Here is a 23,049-nt window from a genome sequence, read left to right on the forward strand (position 1 = left end):
ACAAAAAAATAAAAGAATTTCTATTTTTAGGGGACGGAGGGAGTATGAAAATTTTTAGTGAAGCCCCTGCCAAAATTTATTTCTGCGTCCGCCACTGATCTCTCCACACATGAGTGAAAAAGCTATTCGTGTAAAAGTCATTAAATGTACTGCTACAAGTTAAGGGATCATTAAGTTTCATTAAAAATCATATAAGTATCATAAACTTTATGAAAAATTAAAGCAAAAAAAAACACCCCAGAACTTAGATAGTGATTTTTTGAAGAAACTACTAAAATACGAAAAAGAATAACCCATGCTCTATGACCGAAAGAAGCTAAAATCGTGGGAGAAGGTTGCGTTTGAGCTTTTAAATATAGCATAAATAGACTAAAGTAAAGGTCATTTTTTGTCCTAAACATATGGAGATTTTATGATTTTGGTCCTAAACATTATACTTTTGAATTATTCGGTCCCTCACAAATAAAAACGGGTCACATTTAGTCCGAATTGGACGAAAATTGTTAAATTTAACAGTCAACGAATATTAATTGAATTTTGACCGGATTAATATTCAATTAACTATTTATTATTAATATTCAATTAACTAGCGCCACCCTTCTAGTTCGCCGACACCGGTGTCGCCATCGAATCCCTGAGATTCCAAAACACAATCTCCGGCACACATTCTCCATATCATTTCCCTTTATACTTCCTCACTATCGCCTCATAATCCGTCTCCCATGGATTCGCTGATGCCTCATCGAATCACTGAACACAAACAGCCTCTTTATCATCTCCTCCGCCTTAGGCTTCCCTTTCACCGCCACTTCAAGTATCACATGAAACACCTTTCTGGAAATCAGTGTTATACCCTCATTCCATACTTTTAACAAACTCAGTTTTCGATTTCAAACTCTCCCCTTCCACTTTTTGAAGCTGTGGATTTTGGCTGAAAGTGATGAGCTTCTCCTTCCATGGCTCCTCGCTCAATTCCGACACCAAAATCCCTAGCGCCACTGATACCTTCATCGGAATCCCAAACATACTCCCTGAAACATCACTGATTGCAAGGCAGTTGCTCAATTTTCTAATCATTGCCATGTCATCCAACATTCTCCTCCACTGCAGCTCCGCCACTTCGCCGCCATGTTCATCATCCAACGATTCGATTATCTGGTGAGGAAGTAATGCTCTGGCAGCAATAGTGGCTTTGCCGGATCTCACTTTCCCGAGATACTCACGAAACCTCTCCTCATCGTGAATGAAGAATAGTTCCATGTAGTTTTTCATCGCCACGGAAGTGACTCTGTTGTAAGGCAGAGATCCCCAATCGTTGGGGCCGATGTAAACCTCCGGCAGCTGCAACGCCTTCCGCAGCGGCACAAGCACCTCCTTCCTCAGCCGATCCCTCACTCTATATGCATAATACGCCTCCTCCACGCTTTCATACTCCGAAAACTCCGCCACCGGAAACACCTTCTTCGCTATGGTCTCACACATCAACGTGATTCTGTCAAACGACGAATACAGAGAGGGGCACCATTTCGCGGCGAGACTAATTCGGTTCAATTTTCCCAATTTCAGCATCTCCATATCCGATCTCAACCGATCCGCGAAGAGATCGGAAATGCAATCGTACAGGAACCTGGAATTGGCGTCGTGATTGAATCTCTCCACCGCTCTCCTCACTATTGTTGATTTGTAAAAATAATAATAAATAGTTAATTGAATATTAATCCGGTCAAAATTCAATTAATATTCGTTGACCGTTAAATTTAACTATTTCCATCTAATTCAGACTAAATGTGACCCGTTTTTATTTGTGCGGGACCGAATAATTCAAAAGATAATGTTTTGGACCAAAATAATAAAATCTACATATATTTAGGACAAATAATGGCCTTTAGTCGCATAAATAATATTACAAAATTTGATTTTTTTGCAAACTATTCTTAAGTTCACTGTAGTGGCCCACTATCTTGTTTTAAGCCCGATATAGTGGATTTCTACAAATTTTACATGGAGTTTGTGTATTCCTATTATTTATTCTAGGTTGAATTATATGATAATTTCTTGCTTAATAGTAACATACTAGTTCATGAGAAAAATAATGTAGCGTGTAATTTATGACCGCGTTCTACTGAGTCTCATGGTGGGTGCACTATCAAGGCTCTGATCGCGGCCCATATGATGGGGATATTATGCAGATTCACTAAAGAATTTTCCCTTTTAATCCAGTACAACTAGGATAAATTAATCAAAATTTAATAGACATGGTTTAAACTTTAAACTTATTCCTAGAGCAAAATAAAAATGTTTAATTGCATGCATATAATTAAACATATGCTTGATTTCTAGAGATCAATGGCTAATTAGATAGAATATTAGCACCTAACGATCTCCAAAGATCGATCGGACGGTGGCTTGCGATTCTCCATGTGATAAAACCTTTTGCCTAGATCCCAAAACAAAATTTTGAGCCTGATTTGATAGATTTAACATTTTTTTATGCTATCAGGCCATAATATAACTTCTCATCTTCGAAAGAACTTAGCATGCATATCTTGCACGCCGCCATAATCGGAGTCCTTTGGTGAAAGTTAAATCAATTTTATGAAAATTGCATAAATTGTTTACATGTGAAAACTACATATGTGATTTGTGCAGAAGGTTAATATTCAAATCCTTCTCCAACATGCATTGGAATCCATATTAGAGATCTTCATTATCAAACCTACAAACTTTTGACATAATCCCGCATATCATTCTTTGTTATTGCGTGGGCAATAATCTGCCAAGAACTTGAACTAGATGAATAGATATAGATGAATAAGGACAAAATTCTCTCCAAGTAGAAAGAACTGAAAATCATCCTCCTCTCTCTTGAGGAGGATGAATTTTTGACCAAATAATTGTGTTTTCTCATCTTTCTTTTTCCTCCTAATAATAGATCTCTTAATAAGTAAGGCCAATGATTCGAGATATTATGGGTCATACCTTTATTAGCATTCCATAAAACATAAACTAAATTAAAGGATGAAATTTATTGGAGAAATCATAACAAAAGAGTCCCGTCCAAACCTCTTGGAATTCATAATATGATAAATTAAGGATAATAATAAAGGAAGAATAAAGATGGCACACCAATATTTTCACCTCTCTTAGCAAAACATGTTTTTTTCCTTATGTTTTTTTAAGTTCTAGTTTCGATTCTTAAAATTTTATTTTTCATTCAATAACTAAGAATTAATTTTGTGGGAAATAGGTCATAATATTTAAGGTTGAATTGAAATTCTACATGCAGCTAAGTGCAAGTCATCTTCTTCTCATCTAAGGTTTGAGGAGTTTTAATAAGTTGTTCTCCCTTAAAATCATGTGCAATATTTATTTCTATGCATGTACAAATGCATTCTAGTTGTAGGATTTTAATTAATTGCATGCGTATTGAATTTCAATTCTATATAGACCTTGGCAAACTAGGATGTCAAGGGGATATGAGTTGTAAAATGAATATTGGTGTCAAGTATACCCGACGCTGACTCGATACAACTTGAGATACCCAATACCCGCATTTATAGGATTTATTGTGTGTTGAGAATTGAGTATTGTAAATCCAACTTTAAAAGGGTAGCAAGATACAAACATAGTAACTCTTTGGCAATTGCAGCTTCAACGATTTAACTCTTTACTCGATCTTTAATAGCTGGAGCCTAGAGGAATACCATGGTTCACTCATTTGTGAATTAAAAACTTATATGATGGAGTACGTACTAAACAAGCCCAACAGCAGTAAAGCCCATCTGCCTAAAGCCCAAGAAAGAGTATCAGTTCGGCATGACTAAAGAGTTCAGTTCGGCACAACCAAAGAGTTCGGCCCCAGCCTACAGCTCGGTAAAAGCCAACCAATCAAACTCTGCTCTCAGGTCGGCATCAAGCTCTACTCTCAGATCGGCAAAAGCTGCTCGGCAATAATTCAGCAGTTCGGTCTCAGTATTCGGCCGAACTAGGAGATAGTGGACTCATGCAGGATTTCCACCTCCACTACACCCACGATCTATTTAGTGGTGTCAAGCAGTCATTAACTCATGCAGGATAGTGGACCCATGCAAGATCGCCACGATCTCCACGACATCCACTACCTAGTAAATGGCTGCATGCCACGATCTAGGTCAATGTATAAATAGAACCTAGATCAGATAGATAGGGTTACGTTCTAAGACTCTCTCGCTTTCTAGAGATCAAATACAAAATAGCAAGTCTGTATTGTAAGCTGTAAGAAAACAGATCAAGCAATACAACTCTGCCCTCATTTCTTCCCGTGGACGTAGATTTACCTCAGTAAATCGAACCACGTAAAATCTGTGTCGTGATCTGCATCTTCCTGCATTCATCACCATCAAAAATTCGCCGATTCATCACTGGCGCCGTCTGTGGGAAACAGAGAACCAAATTTGTGATAAAGCGAATTTTTGACCCTTTTTCCACCCCAAAAAAATGCATACCAGATCACATAACACCCATAATACCGTTCGTGATAACCGTGAGGAAGCTAGTCCAGCTCGCAGGTCTGAAAAACGGCCTCGGGAGACATCTACCTCCGGTTCTCACGAAGAAGGAACAAGCCACTCCAGGAGTCATCGCACCGAGTCTTCCCAGCAGCCCGATTTAAATGAAGCTGTCAAGCTGTTCTTGGCCGAGAAGCAGGAGGAGTTCTTAACCTTCCTGCAGAAGAGCCAACAGCCGGAGAAGACAACGGCGGATTCTCCCTCCTCATCCAGACATGAAAGTCACTACCGCAGTAGTGACGTGTCTTCCAGGAGAAAGAATCCTCAACCCCGACATGTTCCTGTTCCTCCTCGGTACCGGAACCACAGGAGAACTCCATCTCCTCCGTACCGAAGAGATATCGGGTTCGCCATGTACGGATCATTAAAGACTCCGTTCTCGGACGATATCACCCGAACTCCTTTGCCGCGGAACTACCGGACACCGTCAATGACTTATGACGGGCTAGTGGATCCTCATGATTTCTTGGGACGCTATCAATATAACATGGCGAACCAGGGTCTCAACGAGGTCCATATGTGCAAGCTGTTCCCCGAGCTGCTCATCGGGAACGCCAGAAGGTGGTTCGACAGCCTTCCTCAAGGCAGCATTAGATCCTACCGAGATCTAATGGATGCTTTCCACAGGAGGTTCTTTCAGAAAGCGGAAGCCCGGATCACTTCGGCTCAGCTGCTTTCTATACGTCAAGGTCGCGACGAAAAGATCAGCGACTTCCTGACGAGATTCCATAAGGAATGCCTACAAGTAGATAATCTCAATGATCTACTTGTCATTTCGGCATTCCAAAATGGAATCCTGCCCGGAGCTCTCTACAGAAAGCTCGTGGAATGCAGTCCGCAAACAGCTCAAGAGATGTGGGACATTGCGGACCAGTTTTCCCGTGCGGATGAGGCAGACCGTCGAAAACGGTCCTTAGACAGCTCATCCCGAGGAGACGAAAAGAAGCCCGATCATAGCGATCAGAGGTTTCCTCGCCGAACTCCTTTTGAAAGAATTCAAAGGGCACCAGTACAAGGCAGATTGGGACCACGTCTCAATCCTGAGAAGCCGCCCGCTCAGTTCGTACCCTTAAACAAGTCAAGAGCGGAAATTTTCGAACTACATTCCGATATGTTCGAAAAACCAAGGCGGATGACGAAATCGGCCGCGCGGCGACCTCAGGATCAATATTGCTCCTTCCATCAAGCCCACGGACACGATACCGAGGAGTGCCGAGATTTGGCTGCAGGTATTGATGTTCTTGTGAAAACAAGAACGTTAAAAAAATACCAAAGCAAGCAGCCGAAAAAGAACAAAAGACAGAGGGGTGCGAACTGCAATCCTCAGGATCCGAAAAGGCATGAGGATCCCGAAGACGACGACGAGCCGCAATATGATGGAGTAATCCTGACTATTGATGCTCTCCCTGCCGGGAAGACTAAGTCGTCCCTAAAAGCAGAACGCAGAGGTTCCAATCAAGAGGAGCCAACACATAAAAGGCTGAAGAAAGACGAAGTGATTACATTTTCAGATGCCGATCCCGTCCCAGCCATCTCTCCTCACCAAGACGCTATTGTCATTCAAGCCGGAGTGGCAAACAAACTGATCCACAGAGTATTTGTGGATACAGGAGCGTCAGTCAGCATTCTTTTTAAAGAATGTTTCGATAAAATGGAAGTGGATCCAGCTCGGCTCAGTCCGGCTCCGCTTCCTCTGAAAAGTTTCGCCCAGGAGGACACCCGCCCTGAAGGTATTATCAGCCTTCCAATCACGGTGGGAAAAGCGCCTACAAGCTCCAATACGATGATCGAGTTCTTTGTGGTGAAAGCTCGGTCCCCGTACAACATCATCCTGGGGAGAGACTGGCTCAACACAGTTCGGGCCGTTTGCTCTACTTATCACCTCACCATCAAGATCCCCACTAAAGGTGGGATAGCGGTCATCCGAGGTGATCAAAAGAGAGCAAAAGAGTGTCTGCAGATTGCGCTTAAAAGTGCTGAACAATCAGTTCAGCACCATCAAGCATAGCAATCACAGCAACCGGAGTCAGAGGCAAGCGAGATGACCGAAGTCACTTCAGAGCCGAACTCAATGACCGTTCAGTTATACGAAGATGATCCATCCAGAACGGTCAAGATCGGCTTCGCAGGAACGCCTCTACTCCGGGAAAAGACCATTCAGCTCCTCAAGGAGTACAAAGATGTCTTTGCATGGTCTCCGTTGGACATGATCGGAGTGCCCCCCGAGGTAATCACTCATCGGTTAAATATTGATCCTTCAATCCGGCCAGTAAAACAGAAGCAAAGACTCTTTGCGGCAGAAAGAAGCCAAGTCATCCATGACGAAGTCCGCCAATTGCTAAAAGCGGATGTACTATTCGAGGTGAAATATCCTTCTTGGGTGGCCAATCCTGTGATGATCAAGAAAAAAGAAGGAGGATGGCGGATGTGCATAGATTTTACCGATCTAAACAAGCACTGTCCTAAAGATTGCTATCCCCTTCCGAATATAGATAAAAAAGTAGAAGCTTTGATCGGCTTCGAAATTTTCTGTTTTCTTGATTTATACAAAGGATATCACCAAGTATTGATGGATGAGAGTGACGCTCCGAAAACAGCTTTCATTACCGATTTCGGCATTTTCGCTTATAAAAAGATGCCATTCGGTTTAAAGAATGCCGGAGCCACTTATCAAAGGATGGTAGACAAGCTTTTTCGGCACCTGATTGGAAAGGAGGTCGAAGTGTATGTTGACGATATAGTCGTCAAAAGCAAAAGCACTTCGGAGTACGAGCACAACCTCAAGTCCACTCTCAACGTGCTCAAGAAAGCCAACCTCAAACTTAATCCCCAAAAGTGTACTTTTTTGGTAGATTCGGGAAAGTTTCTGGGTTGTTGGGTTTCAAAGGACGGACTCAAGGCAAACCCCTCAAAAGTTCAAGTCGTTCAGAACATGGCAATGCCGAAGTCCATACATGACGTGCAAAGGCTAACCGGTTGTCTAGCCGCACTGAATCGATTCCTTTCCCAAGCAGCCGAAAAGCAACTGCCGTTCTTCAAGGTGTTGAAAAAGGCACCAAAGTTCGAGTGGGGAGCCGAGCAGAAAAAGGCCTTTGACGAGCTCAAAAGTTATCTGGCCGAGCTTCCTATTCTCTCTGCTCCAACCGAAGCCGAAGTAATATTCTTATACTTAGCGGCATCGGATCAAACCATCAGCGCGGTGCTTGTACGAGAAGAAGGTCTAAAGCAGTTTCCCATCTACTTTACAAGCCGAGCATTAAGAGGTCCAGAAACAAGGTATCAACCTCTGGAAAAAATTGCTCTGGCGTTAGTAAATGCAGCAAGGAGACTGCGGCCATACTTCTATGCTCACAAGGTATGCGTCTTAACTGATCTGCCTCTTCGGCAAGTTTTGACCAAGCCAGAAGCATCAGGCAGAATCGCCAAATGGGCCATAGAGCTGGGAGAACACTCAATCGAGTACCTACCTCGGAAAGCCATCAAGGGACAAGCCTTGGCGGATTTTCTTGCAGAGGCCAAGTTCGATCAAGCAATCCCTGTCATTGCCGAACAGAAAAATTCTGCCAATGCCAAACTAGCACAGCCCTTGGAATCCGAAGAAGAGCCGCCGGACTGCTGGAGCGGATTCGTAGATGGAGCTTCGAATAAAACGGGAAGTGGAGCTGGTATTCTGCTTATCGCTCCCGATGGACACGAGGTAACCTATTCACTTCGTTTCCTATTCCCCACTACTAATAATGAAGCCGAGTACGAAGCCCTCCTGGCCGGACTCCAGTTAGCGCAAAGTCTGCTCGTCAAATCTCTCAAAGTCCATTGTGATTCACAAGTCATAGTAAATCACATGTTGGGTACAAGTGAAGCTCGTGACGAGAGAATGAAGAAGTATTTGGACAAAGCGCAAAGCATCAGCCGAAGTTTCTCCTATTTTCGGATAATCCGCATTCCCAGAGCGGAAAATAGCCGAGCAGATACCTTAAGTAAGTTGGCATCAGATCCGAGCTCAAAGGCGGAAGAATTAATGCATCAAAGCATTGATGAAGCCGAGGTACATTCAGTATCCAGCTCGCCGAACTGGATGACGCCGATCTTGCAGTATCTGGATCAAGGACAATTGCCCGAGGATAAGAGAGAAGCTCGGAAGATCACGTGCCGAGCACTTCGGTACGAACCTCATGAAGGAATCCTCTTTAGAAAGTCTTACCTCCAGCCGTTATTGCGGTGCGTAGGACCAGAAGAGACGGACTACATCCTCAGAGAAGTTCATGAAGGATCGTGCGGCAGCCACATCGGAGCTAGAGCCTTAGCTAAAAAAGTTCTAAGATGGGGATATTATTGGCCAACCTTGGTACAAGAAGCAGTGCAGCTCGTCAAGACCTGCCCGAAGTGCCAAATCCATGCAAATATCCCAAGGATGCCGCAGACCGATCTATCCACTATGCAGAGCCCTTGGCCTTTTATGCAATGGGGCATAGACATAGTGGGACCACTTCCTCAAGCTCCTCGGCAAATGAAATTCCTAATCGTTGCCGTGGACTACTTTACGAAGTGGGTGGAAGCTGAACCATTAGCTACGATAACGAGCTCGAGGGCATTGGATTTCGTCTGGAAGAACATAGTGTGCCGATTTGGTATACCCCACATCCTCATCTCGGATAACGGGACTCAGTTCACCGACAAGACGTTCAAGAATTGGTGCCAAGAGCTGAATATTCAACAGCGGTTCACTTCGGTCTCTCATCCACAAGCAAACGGACAAACGGAGGTAACAAATCGTATCCTGGTGAAAGGGTTAAAAGCTCGGTTAGAACATGCCAAAGGACAATGGGTAGAAAATCTCCCTCAAGTCCTATGGTCCTACCGAACTACACCCACAACCTCCAACGGTGAAACTCCGTACAGTCTGGTGTACGGCACTGAAGCCGTGATTCCGGTGGAGATCGGCATACCCAGTCCCCGAACTCTAAATTTCTCAGCAGAAATGAATAACGACGGACTGAGAGCCGAGCTAGATCTTGCCGAAGAAAGAAGAGAATTGGCATGCATAAAAGCAGCCAAGTACAAGGAGCAAGTAGCCCGGTATTACAACCAAAGGGTGAAGAAGCTGCAATTTCAAGTGGGAGATCTCGTCTTGAGAAACAACGAAGTAAGCCGAGCAGAAAAGCTGGGCAAGCTCGAACCCACATGGGAAGGTCCGTATCGGGTGTCAGAAGTCCTCGGCAAAGGGTCTTACAAATTGGCTCACATGTCAGGAGAACAGGTACCCCGAACATGGCACATTTCCAACCTCAAAAAGTTCCATTTGTAAGAGACAGTCCGGTCAGTCAGTCTTGAGTCCTGTTCAGTCAATGTGCTTTATTTGGTTTGCTTGATCTTTGTTTCTCTATGTGCTTTTTATTTGCCTCTATGCGTTTTGTCTATGTGTTTTGTCTGTCTCTGTGCGTGTCGTCTCTTACAAATGTTACTGAGGTATCTTGTTCTTCGAAGGCTGATCCCCTTCTTAGAACATATATAAGCTAACGATTGTGAAGTCCAAGCTTCTAAAGAAGATACAAGACCACAATTCGGCTTAAAAATCAAGCACTTCGTCTGAAACGAGCTGCAACAAGCCAACGATTGTGAGTCAAAGCTTCTACAGAAGATACAAGACCACAATTCAGCTTAAACAAGCAGTTCGTCTGAAACGAGCTGCAACAAGCCAACGATTGTAAGTCAAAGCTTCTACAGAAGATACAAGACCACAATTCAGCTTAAACAAGCAGTTCGTCTGAAACGAGCTGCAATAAGCCAACGATTGTGAAGTCCAAGCTTCTAAAGAGGATACAAGACCACAATTCGGCTTAAAAATCAAGCACTTCGTCTGAAACGAACTGCAACAAAAGTCCGATTCTCGCGATAAAACTTGCCTGAATTAGGACAAGGGAAAGTCCGATCCACGCGATAAAACTCGCCGAATTAGGACAAGGGAAAGTCCGATCCCCAAATTAGGACAACGGAAAGTCCGATCCGAGCGATAAAACTCGCCAAATTAGGACCAAAGACGAGTCCGGTCAAAGATGTTTATTTCATCAGACCAAAGACGAGTCCGGTCAAAGATGTTTATTTCATCAGACCAAAGACGAGTCCGGTCAAAGATGTTTATTTCATCAGACCAAAGACGAGTCCGGTCAAAGATGTTTATTTCATCAGACCAAAGACGAGTCCGGTCAAAGATGTTTATTTCATCAGACCAAAGACGAGTCCGGTCAAAGATGTTTATTTCATCAGCCCAAAGACGAGTCCGGTCAAAGATGTTTATTTCATCAGCCCAAAGACGAGTCCGGTCAAAGATGTTTATTTCATCAGACCAAAGACGAGTCCGGTCAAAGAAGAGTTCACTTCATCAGACCGAGGACAAACATCAACTTACCCCGTACCTTTATCCAGAATGCCGAAGTGATTCACTTCACTTTCCGGGGGGGGTAGTGATGGAGTACGTACTAAACAAGCCCAACAGCAGTAAAGCCCATCTGCCTAAAGCCCAAGAAAGAGTATCAGTTCGGCATGACTAAAGAGTTCAGTTCGGCACAACCAAAGAGTTCGGCCCCAGCCTACAGCTCGGTAAAAGCCAACCAATCAAACTCTGCTCTCAGGTCGGCATCAAGCTCTACTCTCAGATCGGCAAAAGCTGCTCGGCAATAATTCAGCAGTTCGGTCTCAGTATTCGGCCGAACTAGGAGATAGTGGACTCATGCAGGATTTCCACCTCCACTACACCCACGATCTATTTAGTGGTGTCAAGCAGTCATTAACTCATGCAGGATAGTGGACCCATGCAAGATCGCCACGATCTCCACGACATCCACTACCTAGTAAATGGCTGCATGCCACGATCTAGGTCAATGTATAAATAGAACCTAGATCAGATAGATAGGGTTACGTTCTAAGACTCTCTCGCTTTCTAGAGATCAAATACAAAATAGCAAGTCTGTATTGTAAGCTGTAAGAAAACAGATCAAGCAATACAACTCTGCCCTCATTTCTTCCCGTGGACGTAGATTTACCTCAGTAAATCGAACCACGTAAAATCTGTGTCGTGATCTGCATCTTCCTGCATTCATCACCATCAAAAATTCGCCGATTCATCATTATACATTTACAAATATCTCATTTAAAAACTCTTAGTGCAACCACTAGGCATCATCATCTTTGTTGTTGTATTTCGATTTTGGTAGGCAACAACTTTTCTTACCTAAAAATCCGAACATGTTGCATAAATTTAAGTTTCAAGTGCTAATTCAAGTTGTAGAAGAGTTGCTTAAAAGAACATTCACCAAAGATGAACTCAAATATCGAAGCTACTCGAGTTAATATCCCTACAAGTGGGAGTTTTTGAAGAAAATAAGAAGGTAGGCCATATGCTCCAAATAAATGCTGCATAGTGGTTGACGGGGTTGGTAGAATCTGCTGAAATTAAAGTTAATTTAAGTGCAACAATTGGAAGATTGTCACTAACATTTCATTTTTTATGCAATAATTTGTAAAATTTAAGTAGGCAAATATTGTGCGATGGTCTTAACTAGAAGAAACACAGAGATTCGAATTCATCAATTCCGGTTGCATTTAATTCAATAATCAAGCCGTCTAAAAGTACTATATATGCGTATTTAATGAAGTTAAAATGATTGATTAAATTGTTCATTTTTAGGGATTTTCGCCATTCACTTTGATTGTGCTAGTGCATTCATTGAACTGACAACAATTCAATGGCAGTGTAAACCAACGACGACGAATTCACACTAATAAAAAATGTTGTATTGGTCACAAAAATAATCATATTTACTTATTTTAATCCATCCATCAAAATTAGTCATATACACTTTCTCACAGTTCAATAGCATCACGCATATATATGTTTACTAACTTATACTACTATATTTATGTAGCCCACCACTTATTACCATCATGTTATTAATAATATAAATTTCATTTTTAATTAGCACGACTTCAATCATTTTTTTTCTTATGCATTTTAATTTGTAGCATTAACTATCAAAACTAAGTTAGTACTACTATTTTTTAGGAACGCAGAGAGGAAGTATAACTTAGTTTAGGTATGTATGCAATAATATTAAATTATAATGTGAGAGTATGTGAGTAATAAATATTATCAAAAGGTATATGAGTGATAAATACAGCTAGGAAAAATAAATAAACCAAGATATTTGGGACGCCAAAAAAAACACATCATGATTATTGAAAAGAATGGAATATTTATCTAAACGGATCAGAAGTTTTTGGAGCATTGGAGTTTAATATTCCAATTTTTTGTAGTAGTATTTTATATTTTGAGCTATGTTTAATTTAAAATTGTAAGAAATCAAAGTAATAGAAAAAAAAATATTCAACTGTGAAAATAAAACGTCCCTAGAAGTCAAATACTACTATACAGACATAAATACATAAGCATACAGCATAGTAATACCACAATGTGATGAACTCCATTTGATTCATCATCCATTCGTATTTCAAATCTCCACCTAAACAATTTATAAGGATTGTCTCATGTAAAGAAAAGTTAGTTTTTAGTGCCTCTTATAAATTAGACTTTTTCGAAAGATGATGTCACAGTGATTTGAGAATCCTTATCAATACACATGCACTGAAATTTGAAAACAATTTAACAACTACCATCTGTGAAGAATTTATTTTAAATTTATGATCATTAATGTATTTCCCTATTTTGTTATAGAATCATGACCGTCATATATTCCATATTTTTTCCACCAGAAATTGCAATATATTTAGTAGTTATGTCGTAATTATGATGCTGGGCCAGAATTGCATATGGACTATATTAAATAGGCCCAATCTGACACGTGAAAACGACAAAACTAATTATATAAAAATAAACGCAAACAATTAAATAATTAAATAGCTGTAGCAATATTGTCGTAGGTGAAGCTCCAGCGTACCACTCCAGCAGCAAGTATCAGTTATACAAGTGTTGGAATCCCAATAATTGTGATCTTCTACACTTGCGACGCAGAGGAGGTCAACACTTGTAAACCATATGGCGTCGGCACGCATCGCCACGGCATTTACCCGCCGCTCTCTCCCTCACCGCTTCGCTGCCACAACAACTCAACCGCGCTCTCTATTTTGTTGCCAGGTTCTCCGATTTCCACTCTCGATAATCCAATCTTCTATTTGTTTGCGCGAGATGAACTAGATTAGTATCGGATTCGTTTCTGTTCAATTTTGTATGTCAAGTTTATGCGACATTATTAGTTCTTAGTCGAGTGTAGAAATTACATTTTATTTTGTCAATTTCTGCGTTAGATCATCGTGATGCGCTGCTAGCAGTAGTGCTTCACCAATGCTGTGAATATTGTGATTCAGATCAGAATTTCTTTACAGGCACATCAGATGAGTACGGACGCAAGCAGTGTTGCTGCTCGTCTCAGCAGCTCGGGGTTCATTAGAAGCCAAGGTTTCATTGGAGGCAAATGGACTGATGCATACGATGGTAAAACTATTGAGGTTAGGGAGTCTGCAATTGCCAATTACAACTTCAGGGAAAATAAGAGTATGTTCTAAGCATTAAAAAGTGCTGTTACCTTTCTATGGCAGGTCATCAATCCTGCAACAGGCGAGGTTATAACAAATGTTTCATGCATGGGTGCTAGGGAGACAAATGATGCTATTGCTTCAGCTCAAGAAGCATTTGTTTGTGAGTTGTTCATGTTAATTGACCGGATATCTGCTGCCCTGTTCCCCTGTTTTTGTATTTTCTCATGTAATTAATACCAGACATTGCACTTGAAGGCGCTATGAGTATATCTGTGATAAGAATAAGATATATGTAAAACATATTCTCGTTCAGCTATCCAGCTAGTAGTCATTTCTTACCTAGGGTGGTATCGTCTAATAATAAACACTGCTTAGGGAACTGCCTCTGCTTCTTATCTGTGTGATATTCCTTCTGATGAGTTAATGATGGAGTACTATGCAAAAAGGGAAGAAAATATTCATGGCATCTGATAATTGAACTACTATGCCTTGTCCTTTTTTTATTATTATTACCAGAAACTTAGTTTGATTATGTTTGCCATTTTCCCCTATTGATAAGTCCAATTAATTGTTTTTTGTATTATTAAATCTAATTATTCTTTCTATTTTTTGTAGGGTGGAACTGTAGTTTGTGTTTTATATAGTCTAATATTCTAACACATCAATTTTAATTGAAGCTTGGAGCAAGGTAACCGCTGCTGAAAGGAGCAAGTGTTTAAGAAAATGGTATGATTTGTTGATGTCCCACAAAGAAGAGCTCGGTCAACTTATGACCTTAGAGCAAGGAAAACCTCTAAAAGAGGCCATTGGTGAGGTACCCTAGTTTTCTATCCCTGCTCTACCAATAACAACATTATGTTTTGAATATCTTTCACTGGAGAGCATATATAAATTATGTGATTTACAGGTTGGCTATGGAGCAAGTTTTGTGGAGTTTTTTGCAGAAGAAGCCAAGCGAGTTTATGGGGACATCATTCCAGCAACATTACCTGATCGTCGGTTGTTTGTTGTAAAACAGGTAAATGTTCTTGAGTAGCTCTTTATATTTTGCGTCTGTTTCTGTTATGCACTCTTTGACACTATTGTGCATTTTATCAAGTGGAAACTCCTGTTCCGAAAATTACCTAGGGAATAGTCAATGAGCCCTAAATATATGTTTCATGAACAAAGGAGTATAGGAAGTAAGATGCTGGTAGAATGATCTAACTGAATTTTGAAGTGTTGGGATTCAATGTCCTGTTTCATCCATAGAGAACAAACTCTTCAACAAAGAGGAGACAGTAAAAACAGAGTCCTAAATCAATCAGCTAGGTTTTGAAGGAACTGAGAAACCTTGATGCTATAGATAATGAAATCCATGTTGAATTATTTTTGAATGAGAAGTGATCCTTGAAGATTTTTTAACTCAGGGAAAATTAGGTTTATTTTATAGAAAGAATCCACAAGTGGTTGTTTAATTGTTTTAATAGTTCATAGGTTCAGATTAAATGTGCATTAAGGAAAGTGCATTGTTTCTGCTTGAAACTTAGTCATCTACTTCTACATTATATGTATACTTGAATGTCCTACTGTGGGTTGATAAGGTTGGGCACCTATATATACTGATTATTTAGGTATTTATATTAACAAAAGGAATGTTCTCTCGCAGCCAGTTGGAGTTGTTGGGGCAATTACACCATGGAACTTTCCTTTGGCAATGATTACACGCAAGGTTGATTTAATTTCCTATTCTATAGTCTTTTCGAATTTTGTTTCTTGTGACAGAGCTGCACTGGTATCATGCAAATCAGATTGTTTGTCTTGATGTCAGGTTGCCCCTGCCCTTGCATGCGGATGTACTGTTGTCGTGAAACCCTCAGAATTTACTCCATTGACTGCATTAGCGGCGGCGGAACTCTCTGTTCAAGCTGGGATACCACGTGTAATTCTGATTCTGAGCCTTTAAAACTACACAGACACGTAGCATATTGGTATTGGCATGCAAGGACTGCACCTATTCTATTTCGAAAGTGAAGATTTTAATCGCAAGCACTAATGAGTTATCTGACAACAGACAGTGCCCCCTCTCAAAAGCGAACTGATATAAGCTACTATAGAGTATTAGTGTTGGTTCATTCTATTGTCCATGCTTATCGTCAAGCATTAGAAATTATAGACACAACATTGGGACTGATGACTGATGTAATCCCAAGACATTATGTGCTAATCTTGTCTTATCTGTGGTTATTACAATGTTTGGTTAACTCTGATCGTTGTGTTTTTTCTGCAAGACAGGGTGCAGTGAATGTTGTAATGGGAAATGCTTCTGAAATTGGGGATGCTCTATTAGCAAGTCCTCAGGTTTTCTATTCTTAAAAGTCAAATATGGTGTTTATGGTTTAGAACACTGAAACAAATAGACTTTAATGTCAGCAAAATTTGTTTAGGTGAGAAAGATAACATTCACAGGCTCGACAGCTGTGGGAAAAAAATTGATGGCAGGTGCTGCAGCGACTGTAAAGAAGGTAGGCATTGAAAATGCATGCATCCTTGAATCATCTTTACTATTTTATTAAAAATTCTCACATGCAGGTCTCCCTTGAGCTTGGTGGAAATGCACCCTGCATAATTTTTGATGATGCTGATCTTGATGTGGCTGTGAAAGGAGCTGTAAGAGAACCCATTTCTTAATAATCTGCATAATTTTACTATAGCAAAAAGACTTTAAGGTTGTAAATTTGAACCTTGACCTTATATCAAGTAGATACGATGAAGTATCAATTCTTGTATGGAAATTGATATCATTGTTAGTCAATGACTCAAGGTGGTAAAAAGTATGTTAAATTATCTTCTGCTAGCACTTCCATTGTTTTGAATATTTTGGCTGATGCTTTCTTTATTTGGTCAAAATAAAAATACACACTTGAGCTGTCTGGGCTCTTGAACTTGTGATGTTCAATATGTCATACAGTGAGGCTTCCTCAGCTTTAACATTGGATGATTTGTTTATACAGTAATTTACTAGAAACAGAAGGGTTTCAATATTAGGATTTTATGCAAGTTGCCTTAAATGATACATTCTCAATTTTTAGACTTTCTTCCTGTTGTATCTTTGCAATTTCAGTTGGCAAGTAAATTCCGGAACAGTGGACAAACATGCGTCTGTGCAAATAGAGTGCTAGTGCAAGAAGGTAGCTGAAAACCCTTAAAGAGTGTCATTTCTATTCTTATCTAAATTCATTAATACATGTTTGAGTGGTTTTGTACGAGTTTATAGGGTATACATGTGCTTAATTCTTCATCTGAAAATAGAAACGAGTTTAATCACATGGAAAATTAGGCTTAGTCATGTACATAGACCGCCTTAATTATTATGGATTTACTCAACTTTACCTAGTCTGCTACAGAAAATCTCTATCCATGGCATTATGTAACTTTTTGACTGATTTTACATATTGTCCAATCATGGCTGACCTGGCAATTATAAACAATTACTAGTACTACTAAATAGCAAATTCATAGAAATCTAGGATATTTTTAGGTACCAAGCTGACATAAAATTGTTAACTTCAAGAAATGTCCAATATATTAATACTCCCTCCGTCCCATAATAGATGGCATAGTTGGAGAATGGCACGGGATTTTAGGAGATGTTTTGTGTGTTAGGTGGAGAGGGAAAGTAGTATATTTATTATATTAATGTGAGAGAGTTTTTTCCAAAAAGGGAAATGTGACATCTTTTGTGGGACATCTATTATGGGACGGACGGAGGAGTACAATCATTGATTAGTTGGAAGCTACTGCATATAATATTTATATTACTGAGTTCCACTAATACATCATGTTTCAACTTTTCCTGGAACATAACATAATCCTTCTGATGTTCCTGTTTTGATTTTTTTTTGTTGTAGGAATTTATGAGAAGTTTGCAGATGCCTTCTCAAAGGCTGTTGAGAATATGAAAGTTGGGCATGGCTTTACCGAAGGTGCAGTAGATGTGGTCAGTATTTTTGCTTATCTCAAATTTGTTACAAAATTTTGCTGATTGTTCCTTTATTGCATGTATTTTTTGCTGCCATATGCCATAGGCCTAGCATGTAGAAGTAACACACCCAAATCAATTCTCAACACTTCTACATCAAATATAAATATATAATATGGAAAACAACTATTTTGAAACAAATAAAATGCAACTACTAAAGATGAAAGGCAACTAGCAATTACGAAGCAAAGGATAGAGAGCACTAACCCTGCTTTACAAACTTACTGTCTTGCTTGTATATGGAGAGTTTATGTGGTAGATCAACAATTAAATACACCATTTTTTTTCCTAATCTCATTTGTTTGTTTTATGGTGTTTTCAAATTTAACTACCAACATGTTTGTTAGCAAAGTTTCGTGGGCTGTGGTAAGCCTCTAGAAATTGTGTTCTCTTCCAACATAGCATTGCTGTTCACAGATACCCTTTTTGCTAAATCTATGATGTAGCCAAACTATTAGAATAATCATTAGCTTTAACTTTTCTTGATATCACACAGGGACCTTTGATTAATGATGCTGCAGTGCACAAGGTTAGCTTTCTGTTTCACATTCCCATTGCATATAACTCTGTACTTCAAGATAGTTGTTATTGACACATTCCAATTTCCTTATAGGTTGAATCTTTTGTGCAAGATGCCATCTCAAAGGTTTGTAGTTTTGTTGAATGGAATTATAACTGCTAACGTCAATTATCTTTGAAAGGCCAATCATGTTGTTTTCATGTCTTTTAGAAACTATTGAGGCTTAGAGTAGAGTAACGTGTTTGAGGAAATATGTATATTTCATCAACTGTCTGCTAGATATTGACAGTGCACTGCTTTTGAATATGTATATATGTTTGGAAAAAGGTATGGTGATAGATTTCATGTGCTTAATGTAAGCTATGGTGACATGTGTATTGTGAACTATATTGTTAGCTAGCTCCTTACTGGATGTTTGTAAAATTAAAAGCGTTCCAGGTTTTGGAAACTTTTGTGATCTACTCAATGTGCCAAAGGGCATGCCGTTTTATTGATAATGTACTCGCACATACTGGGCTAACAAATATACATTTCTTGTTCAAGGGAGCTAAAGTCCTTGTTGGCGGCAAGAAACACAGTCTCGGGATGAGATTTTATGAGCCCACGGTGCTGACTGATGTAAAAAATGAGATGATTTTAGCAAGGTAGCTCTAACAGCACGATCAAAACAATCTTTTATTTATACATTACGATGCTTGTAGATGCAATGTCAATGGTGATTGCAATTACTTATAGGAAACGGAGCATCTTTACATGTTTTGACAGAATGCATATCTTTGCAGTTATCGCACCTTGTTGTGTGCCATGTTGACCTAGTCGCCAGCATGATGGTTCTGTTGCATGACATACTGAAAATGCATAACAGTTAAAATGTTTTTCATATGTCATAGTAGGTGGTGCAGGAAAGGAGAATAGCCTTCACTACTGGTCTCTGTGAGCATCAGTGAAATGTGGAATAAACTTAATTAATGGGAGCATGTCGCTAAGTCTAATTTTGACCTGAGCTTGTGCTTGTGGGATTGGTTATTGCAGTGGCCAACCTTTCTCTTACTAGTCTATTGCTTGTTGTAAGATGTTTTGGTGGCTGGAAATTGATAATGGTCATGTTGTTTTGTATATTTTCTACATATACATTTTGACTCTATATACTTTTAGGTAGAAACTTAATAAAATCCTTTTCTCCGTTGAGTGCTCTATAACTTAAGATTGATCACAATCTAATGACTTATAAATAATATTGACATTGTTTTACTCCCTCCGTCCCTGAAAAGTATGAACTATTTCCTTTTTAGTCCGTCCCTAAAATGTATGAACTTTCTAATTTTAGAAACTCATTTCTCTCTAATGAGATGGGACCTATTCTTCACTAACAATACTTTAAAAACTTTTTCTTTCTATCTCTTACTTTTCCAATTATGCATTAACACCCATGCCGAACCAAATGTTCATATTCTTTAGGGACGGAGGGAGTATTTGCTATTGTAGTTAACCGTCATATTTTCTTGATATCAGGGAGGAAATATTTGGGCCAGTTGCGCCTCTTCAGAAATTTAAGACAGAGGAAGAAGCTATTCGCCGGGCCAATGACACTAATGCAGGTAGTCTGATATGACCCTCAACTTGAATATGAACAGGTTTCTGTTCTTCCTGTATATCTAAGATGTGAAATTCTTCAGCAATTTTCTTTTAATCAAGGTGAACGCTCGTCGAAACCAATACTTCAATCTGTACCTAGAATGAAACAAACCTCTTATTTGTAGGTCTGGCTGCATACATCTTTACAACAAACATGCAACGCTCGTGGCGTGTCTCTGAAGCTCTTGAATATGGATTAGTTGGAGTTAATGAAGGATTAATTTCTACAGAGGTTGGGATCTAATTTTTCTCTAGTATGGAAGATAGAAGAAATGTATGCTTCATCTTTCATTAATCATCTTCGTTTTGGTGTAGGTTGCTCCATTTGGAGGTGTGAAACAATCAGGCCTTGGCCGTGAGGGATCAAAATACGGGATCGATGAATATCTGGAAGTATGCATCTGTATTCACTTCTATTTTTTTTTGTGTATTGATTTATTTCATTTACCAACATTATAATTGTTCTTGGTTGGGGAGGACTCAAAGAGGACTCTGTATAATGCAGAGTGCCATGTGCAGCACACTCATTTTGGGTCTTATGATTTAAAACAAGTATACATAAAAAACATGATAACTATGTGTTTAAGATTCATTCTCTGAGTTGCTGTTTTTTGTGAACTCATCCTCTGATACATGTTGATTTCGTAAACCTTGGTGCATGGGATCCTAATTTACCTCATCAAAGGGATTGAATGCCTGAACACTGAACTCATGGCCACAATCTGTGAGCTGAACATAATCCTTAAATAGCTGCATCACTTAGTAGGTAGCACCACTTTCTCGCCTCTGCTGGTGGTACTAATTTCTTGATCATATATTACAGGTCTTTGTTCAGTTCGACATTATGTTGATGATTTTTTGTTGATGATTTTGATAATATTGGTTAAAACATAGTAATATTGTACTTTTTTTTTGTTGCAGATGAAATATATATGCATGGGGAACATGAACTAAGTTGTTGTCCATGGATCGGATCGGATCGGATACACCAATAAAGGCCCAACTGTCTGCACTTAGTACAGCAGCCCTACCCCGAGCTTTGTAAACAGCATTGTACAGTTGAGCTGCACCATTTATTTTTAAGTTTTTGTACTATTCCCAGAAAACGAATTCTCTTTCTTGCACCCTTGTTATGTCATGAACTATTTGTGGGGAGGTTCAGCCCTCTCCCTCTCCCTCTTTGTATGTATGTGTGTGTGGTGTAAATGGGGTTTGGATCACGTTTGATAAGTAGTTCCCGGGCTAAGATGATTGAATTTTTCTGGGAAAATGAGCCTTTTTTTTGTGAGTTGGTGATGTTAAAAAATGGAGAAGATCATGTTGCAATTTTCTTCATTTTCTGAGCGTCACATCCCCAATTCAAGTTGTTTGTACGCATTCACATTCGAAATGGGGGATGTTTTTCCTTTTCTAAATCTCTTTTTCCTTTATTTATTTGGGTGGGTTTGGAAGGGGTTAGAAGAAAAGATATCTTGAAACTGCAAATGGATCCATCTTCACGTTTGGCGCTTTCGATATCCGGTTCACGTTTTTGGGCTTTTGAGATAAAAAGGACACTTGTCAAAGAAGACCTTCCAAATAAGATGGTCCTCTCCTCTCCTCAACGAATCTGATTCCTGCCCCTAATTCACGACTTATTTCACTTTTACGTTTTTTACGCTTCTATCCTCACTAAAATAACACATGGATGTTAGTTACTTATTTCCCTTGCTAAATAAGCAAAATCATATTCCTCAACAAGTATACATAAATATGAAGAAGCTGATTCTACATCTTGGTAGTTTAGGACTATAAATTCATCCTTTATTGTATGGGAGTTCATCGATTTAATTAGTACTACTATCAATTTAATCTTACACTTGACTACCGAATATAAAGATAACAAAACTGTCATTTAACACAACCAATCTGGTTTGTTGCCAATTGCACCCTTTTCGTGTAGATTGCATGGGAGTTCATCAACTTAATTATTTCGTAATTAGAAAACAATGGGATAGAGAGATTTAACTCTAACTTTGTATTCGTGGGTAAATTGTGATTAACGGCGTCATATTGCTACAATTTTACTAGGCAAGCTGAATATATTTCTAATTGATCGAACATAATCTAGAACCCTTTTGCCATAAATTCTAGAAGTGCTTCTCTTTGGTCTTATTTAAATTATGTGGGAACACCACACCAAAAGCAGGTTATTGATCAGGCGAAATTTAGATGAGCACTGCATCAACAATAAAAATCATTTAATATGATTTCTTCACAATATCTTTATTACATATGATCATTATTTTTTATAGCTATAAGAAAGCAATTTAAAGAGGCAAATAGTGGTAAAAGAAGACTTGAACTCGTAGAAGTATAAGGTCCCACCAATTCACCTAAAAGGAATATATTCATTTTTTGGAATAAATTCGGAAAGAATATTAAGATGCTTAAAATTTAAGCAAACAGGCCTCATATCCAATTCGACCGCTTTTACATTAATTTATGGTTTAAAAATATAAACGAACTACTAAAAAATAAACCTCAACTTTTAGTGCATATGCTTTAGTAATGGGACAGCTACTCTAACGTGATACTCTAAATTAATTTCCCATTAAACATTATATAATTATAATTAACTACTAACCGCATGCTTTTATATATAATTTGTTATCTAATACTACTATATTGTATCGGCCTTGGCAAGGTGTAAAGCATCGTAGTTAATCTTTTGTAAATTTTATGGAACTCATGGCTACCATACTACGTTTTTAATTAGGGTTTTGCAGGGAAAGAAA

At 39.3% G+C, this 23,049-nt stretch overlaps 1 protein-coding gene and 1 pseudogene across 1 annotated transcript; one reads left to right on the forward strand and one right to left on the reverse strand.

The window, feature by feature from the left end:
- Window positions 1-582: 582 nt before the first annotated feature.
- Window positions 583-2,743, reverse strand: LOC121810679 (annotated as a pseudogene).
- A 10,729-nt stretch (window positions 2,744-13,472) lies between these two features.
- Window positions 13,473-21,457, forward strand: LOC121742361 (succinate-semialdehyde dehydrogenase, mitochondrial-like). The gene is made up of 19 exons (XM_042135478.1): window positions 13,473-13,695; window positions 13,944-14,066; window positions 14,157-14,256; window positions 14,774-14,910; window positions 15,004-15,114; window positions 15,745-15,807; window positions 15,907-16,017; window positions 16,371-16,436; window positions 16,523-16,600; window positions 16,668-16,745; window positions 17,200-17,266; window positions 17,987-18,075; window positions 18,614-18,646; window positions 18,731-18,763; window positions 19,181-19,281; window positions 20,150-20,235; window positions 20,398-20,504; window positions 20,588-20,665; window positions 21,194-21,457. Exons 1-19 carry the CDS (start codon window positions 13,597-13,599, stop codon window positions 21,224-21,226), a joined length of 1,593 nt encoding a protein of 530 aa, XP_041991412.1. The 5' UTR covers window positions 13,473-13,596; the 3' UTR covers window positions 21,227-21,457.
- Window positions 21,458-23,049: the final 1,592 nt, after the last annotated feature.

The sequence above is a fragment of the Salvia splendens genome, chromosome 7 (genome assembly GCF_004379255.2).
Source record: "Salvia splendens isolate huo1 chromosome 7, SspV2, whole genome shotgun sequence".
Taxonomy (NCBI): Eukaryota; Viridiplantae; Streptophyta; class Magnoliopsida; order Lamiales; family Lamiaceae; genus Salvia; species Salvia splendens.

Coding starts and splice junctions, on each gene's coding strand:
- LOC121742361 (XM_042135478.1), top strand. CDS start 13,597: ATGGCGTCGGCACGCATCGCCACGGCATTTACCCGCCGCTCTCTCCCT. Junction 16,437..16,522: donor CTCTATTAGCAAGTCCTCAG/GTTTTCTATTCT, acceptor AAATTTGTTTAG/GTGAGAAAGATAACATTCAC. Junction 20,236..20,397: donor GGCCAATGACACTAATGCAG/GTAGTCTGATAT, acceptor TCTTATTTGTAG/GTCTGGCTGCATACATCTTT.